Here is a 13,485-nt window from a genome sequence, read left to right as displayed (position 1 = left end):
TAGTAAAATTGTATATTATCTTAAGAAAGAAGAAAGAAAAAGAAAAATATTAAGAATCCATAATCTTCCCTTTTTATGGATGATTGGTGAGGTGAAGTCTAGTCAACGGATTCGACGGTTCATGATTACGGACACACATAAAAATCAATGCGTGCGAGCACACGCGAACAAGTATAATTAGCTGGAGTTCTCGACGACTCGCACACCTTGCCACGTCGGATGCTATCGGACACGTAGACACACATTATTTTCTGTGCTGGTGTGGACAGAGACCATTTGGACATTGACTTTTCCCCTTCATTTTATTTCGTTATATTTTCATTTTCCTTCCCCCCCTCCCTCGATCGTCTTTTTTTATTTTTATTTTTCTCTGGTTTTTCTCGCAAACTCTCCATTTTTTTTGACAAGCGTATTCTTGTTCTATTAGGGTTTATGAATCTCGAATAAACTCTTCAATCTTTTGCGTATGCATACTGTATCTCTGTTTCTCAATATAGATTTTCATTTGAGATGGATTAGTTCTGATTTCTTGATTTGTTGTTTCTTCTGAGTATGTTTCTCTTTCTCTCTGTTTGTTTACAGATTATTCAGTTTGATTAGTGGTTCGCTCATGAAACATAGGGTTGATGTTTGGAGACTTGCTGGCTGATGGCTGACAGTAGAAGATACATTCCCAATCAACAATTGGGTCAGTTTTCTCACCCCCCTCCTGTTAATGCCTTCTTTTAATTGCTCGCTCGTTCGCTTTCTGCTTTCTAGGATCCTAACCGGGTTTTCCGAATGTATTTTTCTGGTTCTATTGCATGCTTGAGAATTATATGGTTTTGTTTTCTTCGTTTCGGAAATCAAAGTTTATTCGGGTTTTTTTTTTATAGTTTGTTTGTGTCTTTTCTTTCTTTTTTCGTAGTAACTTCGTCCATAAGTAGTATTACAGCTCCGTTTCCAAATGCGCTTTCCATGTGGCTGTCTCAAGAATAAATATGCTACTCGAAATGAAGTTGGTTGGAGGATTGAAAACTTTGAGTGTCTCGCGAATAACTGGATGTTATGTATAGGAAACGGACAAATAATATTCCATGGGCCTTGACGATCATCCTACAGTTTTACTTTTCTTGAGTCCTGTTGACGTATGAACTAAATAATCGTAAATTGAGTTTTTATCCTATATAAACTCAGCTCAGTTATCTGATTGAGAACCTATGCCCCCTCCTATAACATGTATACCAGTATTAAGCCTCATTTCGAAGCCTAATCTCCTTGTCGTATTCTGCTCTGTAGCTGTTCTCCATATACGGTCTTGCCCTCAGCTGTTATAGTTCTTTCCATGGCGTGTATTCTGTTTAATTTCAACGTTTTTAAAATTTTGTTTGCATTCGAGGAGACATGTTAGAGTCTAATATAAATAATAAGTTAAGACTCTTTCCATTGAGCTTAAGTTGTAAAGAAATTAGTTAACCAACTAAACTATTTCGCATGATATTAAGATTATGAACTTTCATCATAAGTACATCGATTCCTTATCTTATCTGGAATATGTAAGTTTGATCTTTAACCATTTTCCATTGTCATGTGAAATGAATGTGCATAGAATACTTAGCTTTGCATTGTGTAATCACAAGGATCCTTTTTCTTTATTTCCTAAATTTGTTTTTTACCCTTAAAAATATGTTAATTTCTTGGAACCTTGCAGACCTTCAACAGATACTGCAAGACGCACAGAGCCGTTGGCTTCGACCGGCTGAAATTTGTGAAATACTTCGTAACTATCGGAGGTTTGACTTAACGCCAGATCCACCTGTTAAGCCTTCAGGTTGAAACCAACATCTTTTTTTTTTAATATTTTTTTTTAAGTTTGACGCATCACAGGGTATCTTCTGATATGTGTACATAGGTTATATTTTCTAAGAAGTATGTGTCTGATTGTTTTCAACTCTACATAATTGCTGTAGTTTTCCTAAATTTTTTCAGTTTGGCTTAAAATAGGAGGAGGAAGCAAGAAACGAAATGTAAACATAGGGAATATAAATAATATAGAAGATAAGTTACTGTGATCTGTCTGTGATCCATACAAATGATGGAATCTTGACAGATAACCAGTAACTTTGCTTTGTAGCTATTCCATTAGTAGAAATTAACAATTCTTATTATGAGCTTTGTTCCAAATTGTGGTTCTTTTCTCCATCTATGTCTCCCTCCTAGCAAATCAGTTAACAAGTAAATTTTGTTTTTCTCAGCTGGTTCATTGTTCTTGTTTGATCGAAAAGCACTTCGCTATTTTCGTAAAGATGGCCATCGGTGGAGGAAGAAAAAGGATGGGAAGACCGTCAGAGAAGCTCATGAAAAGTTGAAGGTGTGCTGTTCAATTTATTATTAGTAAGTTCACTTTTTCATTAGATTGGTACCATGCAATGTAGTCAACATGCGAGCTAGGAATTGCCTTGGATGGCTGAACCGTTTATTCCCAAGTTATTATAGTATGTGTCATAAAATTATGCATGGAAGGTCAAGTTCATTCATGTCTTTTTTACTCTTGTTAACTCCATATGTTGAGGCCTTGGCTCTTTTGAAAAGTTTTTTATTGCACTATCTTCTGTTTTATCTTTTGACTTGGTAGGTGGGTAATTAGTCATTGGCTGAAAGATCATTTTTCCTACTTTACACGTATGTTAATTCTTTTTCTTTCTCAATTGAAACATATTAGTTTGGCTTCATGTCTTTTTAGGTGTAACCATTATATTGAAAGAACAGCTTTTACTAGTGCATTTCCTTTCTATATCCTTTTACTGGTTTTGTCTGGGAGCTACACTAATTGCTGCCACTACTGGAATCCACATGTTACAAAGTATATCGCCTGTTGTTTACTTTTATATATTTGAATACCCTATTATTGTTATCTTTTCATATCTCTGGTTTTTAAGTGCGATAGTTTGAGATCTGGATAGTTTTTATGTTTTTTTTTTTCGAAATACTGGATATTTTTTATGTTATGTGCTCAGTTTTACTGTTTTACCTTTTTATGTACTAGCAGATATCATCACCGTGTTTTAAAGTTGGTTTGGCGTTAACATTTTGAGCATTGATTAAGGTTTAATTTATAAGTTCTTAATTGGTCTCTGTAGGCTGGTAGTGTGGATGTTCTCCATTGTTATTATGCTCATGGAGAGGACAATGAGAGCTTTCAGCGGCGAAGTTATTGGATGCTTGATGAGTGAGTCAATTGTTCATATTTGATTTAAGAATTAAAACCTCAGTATGTTATCATAACTTGTAAGCTGCTCATTTGACATCATTGGTAGTGGCATTTGTATCAATCATTTGTCAGATTTATAAGGTGGTAGGTTAGTCGTAAGTTGTGTTGAGTTAGTTCTGTGAATGATTTATGTATCTCCTTTTAGTGAAAAATTTATTGGGACGTGCGGTTTGGCATTGTATTCGTGTATTACTGTCAAGGATGATTTGTGGTAGAGTCATCTGACTTACCAGTTTTCTTATTTAGATTTACGAAGATAGTTTGCCTTGTTCAGCAAGGACTCTGGTGCATCTATTTTGGACTTTGTCTCTGTATTTGTAATTTCTTACCATTCTGGGATAATGCACATAATTGGGAGATTTTGTGAATGAAGAAATGAGGAATTTTGTTTATTGCATTGCAGAAAGTTGTTTCATATCAAAAGAACTTTTAAGCGAGCATGATATTTTGTCTGCAAGTATTTCCTGTTGATAATCCGTGCATTCTTACTGCCTTTTTATTTTGGGTTTTTCTTTTCAGACAATTAGAGCACATTGTTCTTGTGCATTACAGAGAAGTGAAAGAGGTATTTATGCAAGATAAGGCCTTCTCTTTACCTTGAGTTTTTTGTGAGCTTCTAGAATTTAAATTAGCAAGATTTTGCGAATGACACAATCTCTAAACGAAGATTTTGCAATAAACTCTTAGTCCTGACTTCTAAAAGATGAAATGAATTTAAGAAAATGATATTCCTTTTCCTTTTAAAGTATTTTTTTTTTTTCAAAAGGCACTGAGGTCATCCTGTCCATGTACAAGAGGCTCGTACAAAAAGAAGTGGAGAAAATACATAAAAGTTCTAGAACCAATGATCTTCAATTCTGTTAAAAGGAGCACAAAATGGTGTCAAAAACTCAAATTTCTTTCTTTTTCATGAAGACCAGAAGATCACCATAAGCATGAGAGGAACAAGCTTTCCCTGTATTTGCTCCCCCAAGCCCATTGCTCACTATCAACCAAACCCCCAAATATACCAAGTAGATTGACAGCTGAATCACAGATTCAGTTTTCTAGCTTCTGAAGATCAAATAAGAAATGATTTTCTCACGATCAAATTTTACTGTATTTCAGTTGCAGCTTACTATAAATTCCTAGATAGTTGTCTTGATCCAGTGCTGACTGTTAACTTGCAAAATTTGGTTCTTAGGGCTACAAGTCTGGCATATCTCGTTTATTGGCAGATCCAGGACTGAGAAATGGAAGCCCTGAGACTAGGTCAGTGCCTATCTTTACGCAAGCGAGTTCACCTGTACCTGGAGTTCAGACATCCCATGCATCAAGTGCAAGTGAGATTAATTGGAATGGGAGAGCATTATCTTCAGAATCTGAGGATTTGGACTTTGGTGGTGGTCCAGGGTCCTTATCCCATAGTAAACCGACATATGGTTCCATCCCAAGTAATGCTCCTTTATGTGCACCTGAAGTTAGAGGTAAGGTGCATTGCAAGACAGGCTTAATTTATTTCTATTATATTGAAAGACATCCTTGAACTATTTTGTTTATGATTTGTGAAAGTCAAACAAATTCTATGCCAGTGGGTGTTAATATGCAATGTTATTGTGATTTGCATTTCCTGTGGGCCATTGGGATGGACTGAGCGTACATTTGTTGATTTATAATTAACTTCCCCTCCTATTCTCTAGGTTAGTGAGTTTAAGTTGAGTTCATAATTATGAAACTATTGTTATGGATTCAAAAGCTAAGTTTTTTGTAAATCAGACAAATAAGATTGAGTTTATCAAGTTGATTTGCTATCTTTAGTGTCTTATGTACTTTTTCCTTATTGAGATGGTTTTGGAATCTTGAAGGGTCTTCTTTTTTCAGAATTTTCTGAGTTATCAAGGAACTCTACTGGTTCATGGTTGTCTGGAGCAAAAGTTAACTGGCCTGAAGTTCATAGCTTGAGCAGGAATTCCTTTAGCATGAATGATCAGAAATTTCCCATTGAATTGCCTGGCGGAGCTGATTTCACAGCTCATAAGCTCACAGATGGTAGATTAGATGCTGGCAGTAGAGTCTTGGATATTGCAACTTGTGGAGATGGGATATGTACTGATGTAGATTCCCAATCTGTAACTGCGGCTTCTCAAAGAACAGTTCAGGTTTTGTCTTTTTGCTGTCTGGATTCTGTATTCTTTTGTGCCTGTATATATATTTTTATATTCTTCATTATTAAACAAAGTTTCTTATGATTTCATATTCTTGAAGTAACTGTTCAGTGTACATGGTTCATTCGGTGGATGAATGTCTTTAGGTTGTATCATGCATGGTTGTAATTGACATTTTGGTGTCTCAATTTGAGGGCTCATTGATGAGATTGACATCAAATCAAGATCTGTAGTTATTTGTTCCATCACCATATAACTTGCTGTGCTTTATGTTACAGCTCGTCATTTTGATGTTCCTTACAATTAGATTTCTCTGACTGAAATCTGTTCCATTCCAGGTGCCACAGAACCATGAACTCCCTCATTTGTATCATCGTCAGTTTCCAAATAATTCTGGCCAGCAGATTTTTGTCTCTTCAAGCACTGAAATTGAGCACAAACCTGAAGATGTTGGTCAAACTAATTATAAATCAGGGGACCTAAAGAAACTTGACAGCTTTGGCAGGTGGATGGATAAAGAAATTGGTGGAGATTGTGACAATTCTTTAATGGCATCTGATTCTGGCAAGTATTGGAGTACACTCGATGCTGGAAACGAAGACAAGGAAGTATCCAGTTTGTCGCGGCATATGCAGTTGGACATTGATTCCCTTGGCCCATCTCTTTCTCAGGAACAGCTATTTAGCATTCTTGATTTTTCACCAGACTGGGCTTATACTGGAGTTAAGACGAAGGTATACATAGTTTGCTCTGATTAGGTGTTTCTTTGGCAAACTGTTAATTAAATTGCATTTGCAAAAAAATTTAAATGTAAGATAACTGATCTTGGTGATCTATGGAGATTTTGTTTCTGCAGGTATTAATTGTAGGTTCATTTTTGGGAAGCAAAAAGCTCACCAGTAGTACTAACTGGGGTTGTATGTTTGGTGAAGTTGAAGTTTCTGCTGAAGTTGTGAGTGATAATATCATCCGATGTCAAGCTCCTTCACATGTTCCGGGACGTGTTCCATTTTATATCACATGCAGTAACAGGTTAGCATGCAGTGAGGTCAGGGAGTTTGAATATCGTGAAAATCCTTCTTCTCGTGCTTTTAAATGTGCACCAGATGAGGAAATGAGGTTACAAACATGCTTTGCAAGATTGTTGTACCTGGGTCCGGATGAGAAGTGGTTATATTGCTCTATCAATGAATGTGATAGATGTAAGCTCAGAAGTACCATATACTCAACAAGAAGCATTGGTGACAAAGATTGGGAAAGGGTAAAAGAAACTTCTGGAGATTCAAAAGTTGTCTTTGCGGATGCTAGAGATAAGTTGTTGCAAATTATGTTTGAAGAAAGACTCTGTGAGTGGCTTATCCAGAAAGTTCATGAATGTGGAAAAGGTCCTAATGTTCTTGATGATGGTGGTCTAGGAGTTATACACTTGGCAGCTTCTCTTGGTTATGATTGGGCAATGCGTCCCATAGTTGCTGCTGGTGTCAATCCCAATTTCAGAGATGCACGAGGAAGAACCGGGCTCCACTGGGCATCGTATTTCGGGAGGTCAGATTGCTGTCTTAATTTTTTTTTCATACTCTTAGGTTGTTACTGTTACCCGTTAGAATTAATTACTCTTTTTCTTTGAGATAAAAAGTGTAAGTAAATTAATATGAGGCACCAAGGGAGTACCGCCCATTTACAAAAAATTTACAAGAAGTCAGTAAGTATATTTACAATGACTCCGAAATCTTCAGGACTATACAGATCATGACCCAAAGCCAAAGAACCATAAAAGTGAAACCATAAAAGTTAGAATTAATTACTCTTCACCGCAAGCAAATGTAATGATTATGTTCAAAGGAATTGTCTGGTGTTTGTTAATTTGTTGCAGTGTCATGTAAGTAGGATTAAAGGTTTTTAATCATTTTGGAAGTATGAACTACTGAACACATGTAGTCTGATGTAAGTAGGATTAAAGGTTTTTGATCATTTTGGAAGTATGAACTACTGAACACATGTAATCTGATGTTTCGAAACTTTGGTTTAATTCTCTCCACAAAAAAAAAAAGGAAAAAACAAGTCCGTTAAAAAACAAATTCAGGATATCTCTTTTAGCAAAAAAGATTGAGGAAATCTAAAAGCTCTCGTTGTGAGCTCTCTTGGTTGCTCTCTGTTCTCCAAAATTTCTTCTTTTCTCCAACAAATTTCTGCAGTTCTTCATAATCTCTTGGTTATGACTTCAAATAATAACAGGTAATATCTAACCAACACATTTCATGTAATTTACCGAGCAGTGATTTCTTGTACTCCAAAAAGGAAATAGATTTCGTCTTTATGTATTTTTTTTTTTATTTTCCTCCTGATAGGAGTACTTTGCGAAATATGTGGTCATCTAATAAGTTCCAAATGCTATTTCTTATATTTATGATTTCATCTACTTGGAAGTTGCTAATTTCAGTTTTGAATTGGAAAGTTAATCTATTAATCAAATGGCAAATAATATAAAAATGACTCCATAGTCCTGCCTGTTAAGGATAAATAATTTTTTATCGACTCAATTTCACATTGTGTCCAAAATATTTGTTACTGACTTGTATGTCTATATACTGACAGTTGCTCTGTAATTCATGTTACCCCTACCTTTTCTTCAGAGAGGAAACTGTTATTGCACTTGTTAGATTGGGTGCAGCTCCGGGTGCTGTAGATGATCCAACTCCAGCATTTCCTGGAGGACAAACTGCTGCTGATTTAGCGTCAGTGAGAGGACATAAAGGGATTGCTGGGTACTTGGCTGAAGCTGATTTAACTAGTCACCTTTCTTTACTGACTTTAAAACAAAATGCAGTGGACAATGCTGCTGCGAATTTCGCAGCAGAAAAGATTGTTGAGACTGCAAGTCAACAAGTAATTCCATCTGATGGCACTTTAGACAAGCAGCTTTCCCTGAAAGGATCTCTTGCTGCTGTTCGGAAATCAGCTCATGCAGCTGCTCTTATTCAGGCTGCTTTCCGAGCTCATTCATTCCGTCATAGACAATCGATGAAGAGCAATATTGATGTGTCTGAAGTTTCAGTTGACCTGGTTGCCCTTGGTTCTTTGAACAAGGTCCAAAAATTGAGTCATTTTGAGGACTACTTGCATTCTGCGGCCGTAAAGATCCAGCAGAAGTATCGTGGTTGGAAGGGAAGAAAAGAATTCTTAAAGATACGGAGCCGTATTGTTAAAATCCAGGTATTTCTTGGACTAATTATAATGCTTAGTTACCACAAACTTCTTCATTCCAATTTAGCTTCCTCCCATACAGTAGAAGTCATTCTGTATTTTATTTTGCTCGTCCAAACCAATTGTGTTCCCGAAAATGCACTCTGTTGAGTTTATATTGGAAGTTCTGATCTTGAGACAAGACACTTCTGCCTACTCTGCATTTCCTTGGCTTCGGTTTGGTTCCAGTGGCTTAAAGCATTTCAATTAATTTCTGTTCTTGTGGTTTTGCGACTGTGAAACCTAGCTTTTCCTGGTCAGCGTAAAAATGCACGCTTTTCTTCCATTATCTGTTTTCTCACACCCATATAACATCCAATATTACGGGAGATGTCTTATTTTGAAGTTGCTTATCTTTATTACCTCCAGGCTCATGTTAGGGGACATCAAGTTCGGAAGCAATACAAAAAGGTTGTTTGGTCTGTTAGTATTGTGGAAAAGGCAATATTGCGATGGAGGCGTAAAGGGGCAGGTTTGCGTGGATTTCAGGTGAAAAATTCATTGGGAAATGGGTCGCAAGAGGTTGAGAAAACTGATGAATATGAGTTTCTTCGGATTAGCCGGAAACAGAAGTTTGCTGGAGTTGAGAAAGCTCTAGCAAGAGTTAAGTCAATGGTGCGTCATCCTGAGGCACGTGATCAGTACATGAGGCTGGTGACTAGGTTTGAAAATTTTAATGTGAGTTCTCTTTTTTAATAAACACAGGATGGCTACCTCCCCTCCTTGTTGAGCTGTCCGGAAGCGTTCTCCCACTCTTTTTCGTCTTGGTTGCAACTTAATCAGACATAAAGACGCTCTGTAGTTTCTTCATCTGATAATTACTTTTGAAATTTTTGCTGATTGCTGTATATTTCTCCTTCTTTAAGCAGACTGGTGATGATAGAAGCAATTAGTAACTGTAACGTGAGAAGTTAACAAAAGTAAGATAGCTGAGGAAGATTCTTATGCACCTGTAGCTGAACAATGATCATTGGACCTGCGTGGAATGGAGCCAAGCTGGTCTGTGCACTGCAAGCTAACTGGTCTTACAATACCTTTTTTTTTTGTACTGTAGTGTTTAAATGTTAATACTATTGACATAGTAGGAGGGGGGGGGGGAAGAAAAGAAATGAGAGAATATTAAGTCAGAGAGGTCTTTTGGGGGATGGAGAGAGATTACTGTACATGTCTTTTTTCCATTGTAAAACTGTTAGTTGTCTTTTGATCAAATATTAAAGTACTTGAATGATGTAATTTTTTACAGCTCGGAAATTCGCACTTCCGTTGTCTGCTCAAATCTGCTGCGAATAATTTCCACTCTTTAGGTATCCATTTGTTTCCACGCGAAACTTAAAACGAGAATATAAAGAACACGAGTAACACTCACCATACGAACACTGTAAACTTGTATAAGCTGTATTGCCATCCAGAGAACAGAAGGCTAACATAAATGAAAAACTTTTGTCACCATAACTCTGGGAAACTTGAGTCAGTTGCAGTCATTCCAATACAGACAATGCTACAGATCCGGTAAAGCCACACGGCGGAACTAAAAAATTGAAAGTGGATCATGTCAAAAAAATATTTGAAGTTTCTCTCCTCTAAATTCAGAGTCTTGTATACAGAAACATGCACAATCGTTGAAAACGAAACAAAATTAAAAATAATAGTAAAAATATAACACGAGTTCGAAAAAAAAAGTTAAAAATGTTTTTCTAACTCATGCCATATTATTATTATTATTCAATCCTGTTTTATTTTCAAAAACTTTACACTTTAGAAAACAAAAACTCATAATAATTTTCTATCGTAAACAGGACCTCGTCTTTCTTTAAGAGCTGTTGCTTCATAAAGTCTCTGACTTTAAGGACTCCTCTTTTGGGACCTAGACGGATAAAAGTTTGCGTTAAGACTCAATTGGACACCTACAGAATGTATACTGCTACATAGATAATTTTCTTATAATTTTCTCAGATATTGTCAAGTTGCTCAAAATTTAGTCCAAGGTAGGACAGAAAGTGAAGGTGAAGGTGGAGAGACAGGAGACAATTGCTACAAACCTTGGTACAAATGTAAATATAGTGGACATCAGGATTCTTTCCAAGTACAGCTTCCGCTGAACTCCCATCGTCATCTAATGGAACTGGTTTGGTCAGTTCCCACACTGGTAGTTTTGAGCTTTCTTCTGATAGAAGTTTCTCTGCATATGACAAGCCAGATTATGAGAGCATTTTATGAGCTTTCTTCTGATACAAGATGAACAGACAGTTTAAATGTTCCTCTGGGGCAAGAAAACATGATATAAATGTTCCTCCTTTTGGAAAAAGAAGGCGAAAGGAAGAAATCAAAAGACACTTTGAAACTAGCAAAATAGGGCAACGTAAAAGAGAAGGAAAAGAACTTGCACTTCACTCAAGAATCAAATTCTCAATTAGGAATATGGGACACAGTAGCCTGAAAAGAAAAGAGAGGAAAAAGCTTGGGAATCAAATTCTCAATTAGAAATAAGGGTACAATAGCCTGAAAATAAAAGAAGAGAAAGAATGTGTCGGACTTGGGTGGGTTGGGCATGGGGAGGAAATAGCGAATGCTGCCCTGGACTTTGATTAGTCAAACTACAAACTTGAGCATGTAAGGGTAGACTTCAACATGCAATAATAAATAGTAAATGGTAAACCATGCCGAAGTAAAAGCTCATAGGCGTTCAATCTTCTTAACGACTCTAAGGACAAAAAAGGAACGATCACTAGTACCGCTGTACCAAGACCAGACATAATACAACTAGAAATGGACTAAGACCAACCTATGACATGAAGTTTTATAGTCCAAGAGCACGATTCTTTCAACAAGCGTAGACGGTAAACTGGAGCTCCATATGTAACCTGCAGTAGTTACAAACATGTCAACCCCATTGTACGGATTAGTTAAATGCCAGTGTGTGTTGAACAGCTCGTTTGAACACGTAAAAGGCTCTTGAAAGACAAAGCAAAACAACACAATCAAGATGATAACTTCATCCCTTACCAGAATATAAACTCCTTTTTCCTTGAGGACCCTATAGTTTGTCACCAACTGCTTCAATATATGCTGAACACATCAACAGGAAAAACTAAAAGGAAAGAACAAATAATTCTACGTTTTAATCCAATCCTTCATTATACCTCCAAACTTCCTCAAGCATCTGTGTTGCATTCTGCCGTGAGTTATTCCCACACTAAACAGATAAAAAAAAAATTCCATTAATTACAATCATTCTCTGTGAGAAACGGATAAGAAACACGATGACGGTCACTCACCAAAATAGAGTCTAGAGTTCCTGGAACGCCGTAATTTGACGGTTTTTTATTTGAATGAAAATACAAACAAAAATTTTACATTAATGACATCCAAACAAAATAGTAAAACAATCAATTACTAATATCAATAAATGTTTATAGTAGCACCTTTATCAATAACAGCATCAAAATAAGCAGCTTGAAAATCAGTCATAGAGCGGACATCCATTTTAATATCTGCTAAACAATAATTATCGAGGAAAGTATTAAATTAAACAGCAATTAGTATATAGAGTTTACATTCTGTAAGCAAATTACTTGTATTTCAATAACAGATAGAAAGATTTCGCGCTGTTCATTGGAATTTTGTGGTTAACAAGATGGCTCATGTTTGAATAAGAATCAACCGATAGCTATTAGTTTAGAAACAGATCGAGCATAAACGAAAAACTGATATGACGGGTTGATCTGTCTTTTTCTCCAATGCCTACCGAGGGAATAACTCGGCGAGGTGACAACTTAAAGAGTTATGTTCTATATTAGCTATAAATGTGAACTTAGTACACCATCTCTCCGATCTAAAAAGCCAGTGGGTTCATTGGTGTTAAAAATGGTAACTAAGTAGAACTAATTTGGCTCTATTTATGCTAGCTTCAACTCGAATCATTGCTCTTTGCTTAACTTCAAATTCAGCTCAAACAAATACTAAAACTTTCCTATTCAACTTGAATCAAAAAAAGAATCTTTGAACTTAACAAAGTAATTTCAAAACCCATAATTAAATAGAAACGACTTCATTTGCAATAAATAAACCTAAATAAAAGTTCTAATCAAGTGTGAAATAGATAAAGCATAATTAAGTAATAGTAATTTAAAGAAAGAAAGTAAGGCGAAAAATACATTTGAGCTGCGGGCGATTGGAATACTTCTTTTGCATAGCTTCAACCACGACAGATGATATGTCTACGCTGACAACATCCTCGTAGCCATCATCGATCATTCCCTCACTAAATGCTGTATACACGCATCAAAACAGATTTACAGAATAAAACAATGCGGTGTAAAAAGGGTAATGAACGGGCATTTTTGAAAATAATTTTGAGTGGTAATTTGGCGAGAACGTATGAAGTAATATGGGTATAAAAAAAAAAAAAGAGAGATCCGAAGGGGGTGCAGGAAGAAGCACCTGAGTTGCCGCAGCCGACGACAAGGATGCGTTGGTGGCGATGAGGGATGTAGAGATTAATGAGAGGAGACAAGGAAGGGTACTTCTGGTACCAATCGAAGAGTCCCGATTCGTGGGCGTAGCGGTTGTCCCAGTACCATGGTTCGCCGTATGCTTGCGTCGTCGTCCCCATTGTCATCCGACTCATGTCTCCTCTGCTCTTCTAATTTGTGCGAGAGTATCGAACTTCATTTTTTATTTTTCTTAAAATATTGTAATTCATTTCCGGGTTAACGGATCGGGTCGGCTAGCGGACATTTCAGCTCTGCTAGCTTCTCCTAAGGACACGTCGAGGTCAGATCACGTACGTGTCCTCTGCGGAAACCACAAGACTTGTATTCTCAACTCTTAAATACCAAGTTTTCAGTT

The 13,485-nt window shown here is 36.6% G+C and overlaps 2 protein-coding genes across 7 annotated transcripts; one reads left to right on the top strand and one right to left on the bottom strand.

Annotated features, from left to right (window-relative positions):
- Positions 1 to 313: 313 nt before the first annotated feature.
- On the top strand, positions 314 to 9,944 carry LOC110808351 (calmodulin-binding transcription activator 2-like). 4 transcript variants are annotated; one of them, XM_088219892.1, is made up of 13 exons: positions 314 to 464; positions 583 to 688; positions 1,691 to 1,810; positions 2,235 to 2,350; positions 3,120 to 3,208; positions 3,770 to 3,815; positions 4,434 to 4,716; positions 5,111 to 5,382; positions 5,733 to 6,128; positions 6,251 to 6,939; positions 8,028 to 8,607; positions 9,007 to 9,315; positions 9,507 to 9,944. In XM_088219892.1, exons 2-13 carry the CDS (start codon positions 649 to 651, stop codon positions 9,528 to 9,530), a joined length of 2,964 nt encoding a protein of 987 aa, XP_088076018.1. In that variant the 5' UTR covers positions 314 to 464; positions 583 to 648; the 3' UTR covers positions 9,531 to 9,944. The 4 variants fall into 4 exon arrangements, with proteins under 4 accessions (XP_088076018.1, XP_088076017.1, XP_088076019.1 ...); XM_088219891.1 differs by having other exon boundaries at positions 5,111 to 5,388; XM_088219893.1 differs by lacking the exons at positions 314 to 464; positions 583 to 688; positions 1,691 to 1,810 and having other exon boundaries at positions 2,323 to 2,373; positions 5,111 to 5,388.
- Positions 7,858 to 13,441, bottom strand: LOC110808322 (S-adenosyl-L-methionine-dependent methyltransferases superfamily protein). 3 transcript variants are annotated; one of them, XM_088219897.1, is made up of 10 exons: positions 13,078 to 13,437; positions 12,792 to 12,905; positions 12,060 to 12,128; positions 11,913 to 11,932; positions 11,778 to 11,830; positions 11,641 to 11,671; positions 11,420 to 11,498; positions 10,677 to 10,816; positions 10,437 to 10,501; positions 7,858 to 10,165 (listed from the first exon to the last, which is right to left on the bottom strand). In XM_088219897.1, the coding sequence occupies exons 1-9, from the start codon at positions 13,262 to 13,264 to the stop codon at positions 10,463 to 10,465; spliced, it is 732 nt and encodes a 243-aa protein (XP_088076023.1). In that variant the 5' UTR covers positions 13,265 to 13,437; the 3' UTR covers positions 7,858 to 10,165; positions 10,437 to 10,462. The 3 variants fall into 3 exon arrangements, with proteins under 3 accessions (XP_088076023.1, XP_088076024.1, XP_088076022.1); XM_088219898.1 differs by lacking the exon at positions 10,437 to 10,501 and having other exon boundaries at positions 13,078 to 13,441; XM_088219896.1 differs by lacking the exon at positions 7,858 to 10,165 and having other exon boundaries at positions 10,188 to 10,501; positions 13,078 to 13,436.
- Positions 13,442 to 13,485: the final 44 nt, after the last annotated feature.

This window comes from Carica papaya, chromosome 5 (genome assembly GCF_054855325.1).
Source record: "Carica papaya isolate Zhongbai chromosome 5, ASM5485532v1, whole genome shotgun sequence".
Taxonomy (NCBI): Eukaryota; Viridiplantae; Streptophyta; class Magnoliopsida; order Brassicales; family Caricaceae; genus Carica; species Carica papaya.
This window is presented reverse-complemented; position numbering and strand designations above follow the sequence as displayed.

Excerpts from the sequence above, each read along its gene's own strand:
- LOC110808351 (XM_088219891.1), top strand. The coding sequence starts at position 649 with ATGGCTGACAGTAGAAGATACATTCCCAATCAACAATTGG. Across the intron at positions 4,717-5,110 it reads ATGTGCACCTGAAGTTAGAG|AATTTTCTGAGTTATCAAGG; the intron begins GTAAGGTGCATT and ends TTCTTTTTTCAG. Across the intron at positions 6,940-8,027 it reads TGGGCATCGTATTTCGGGAG|AGAGGAAACTGTTATTGCAC; the intron begins GTCAGATTGCTG and ends CCTTTTCTTCAG.
- LOC110808322 (XM_088219897.1), bottom strand. The coding sequence starts at position 13,264 with ATGAGTCGGATGACAATGGGGACGACGACGCAAGCATACGGCGAACCA. Across the intron at positions 12,129-12,791 it reads CAATCGCCCGCAGCTCAAAT|ATATTAAAATGGATGTCCGC; the intron begins GTATTTTTCGCC and ends ATTGTTTAGCAG. Across the intron at positions 11,831-11,912 it reads GAACTCTAGACTCTATTTTG|TGTGGGAATAACTCACGGCA; the intron begins GTGAGTGACCGT and ends TTATCTGTTTAG.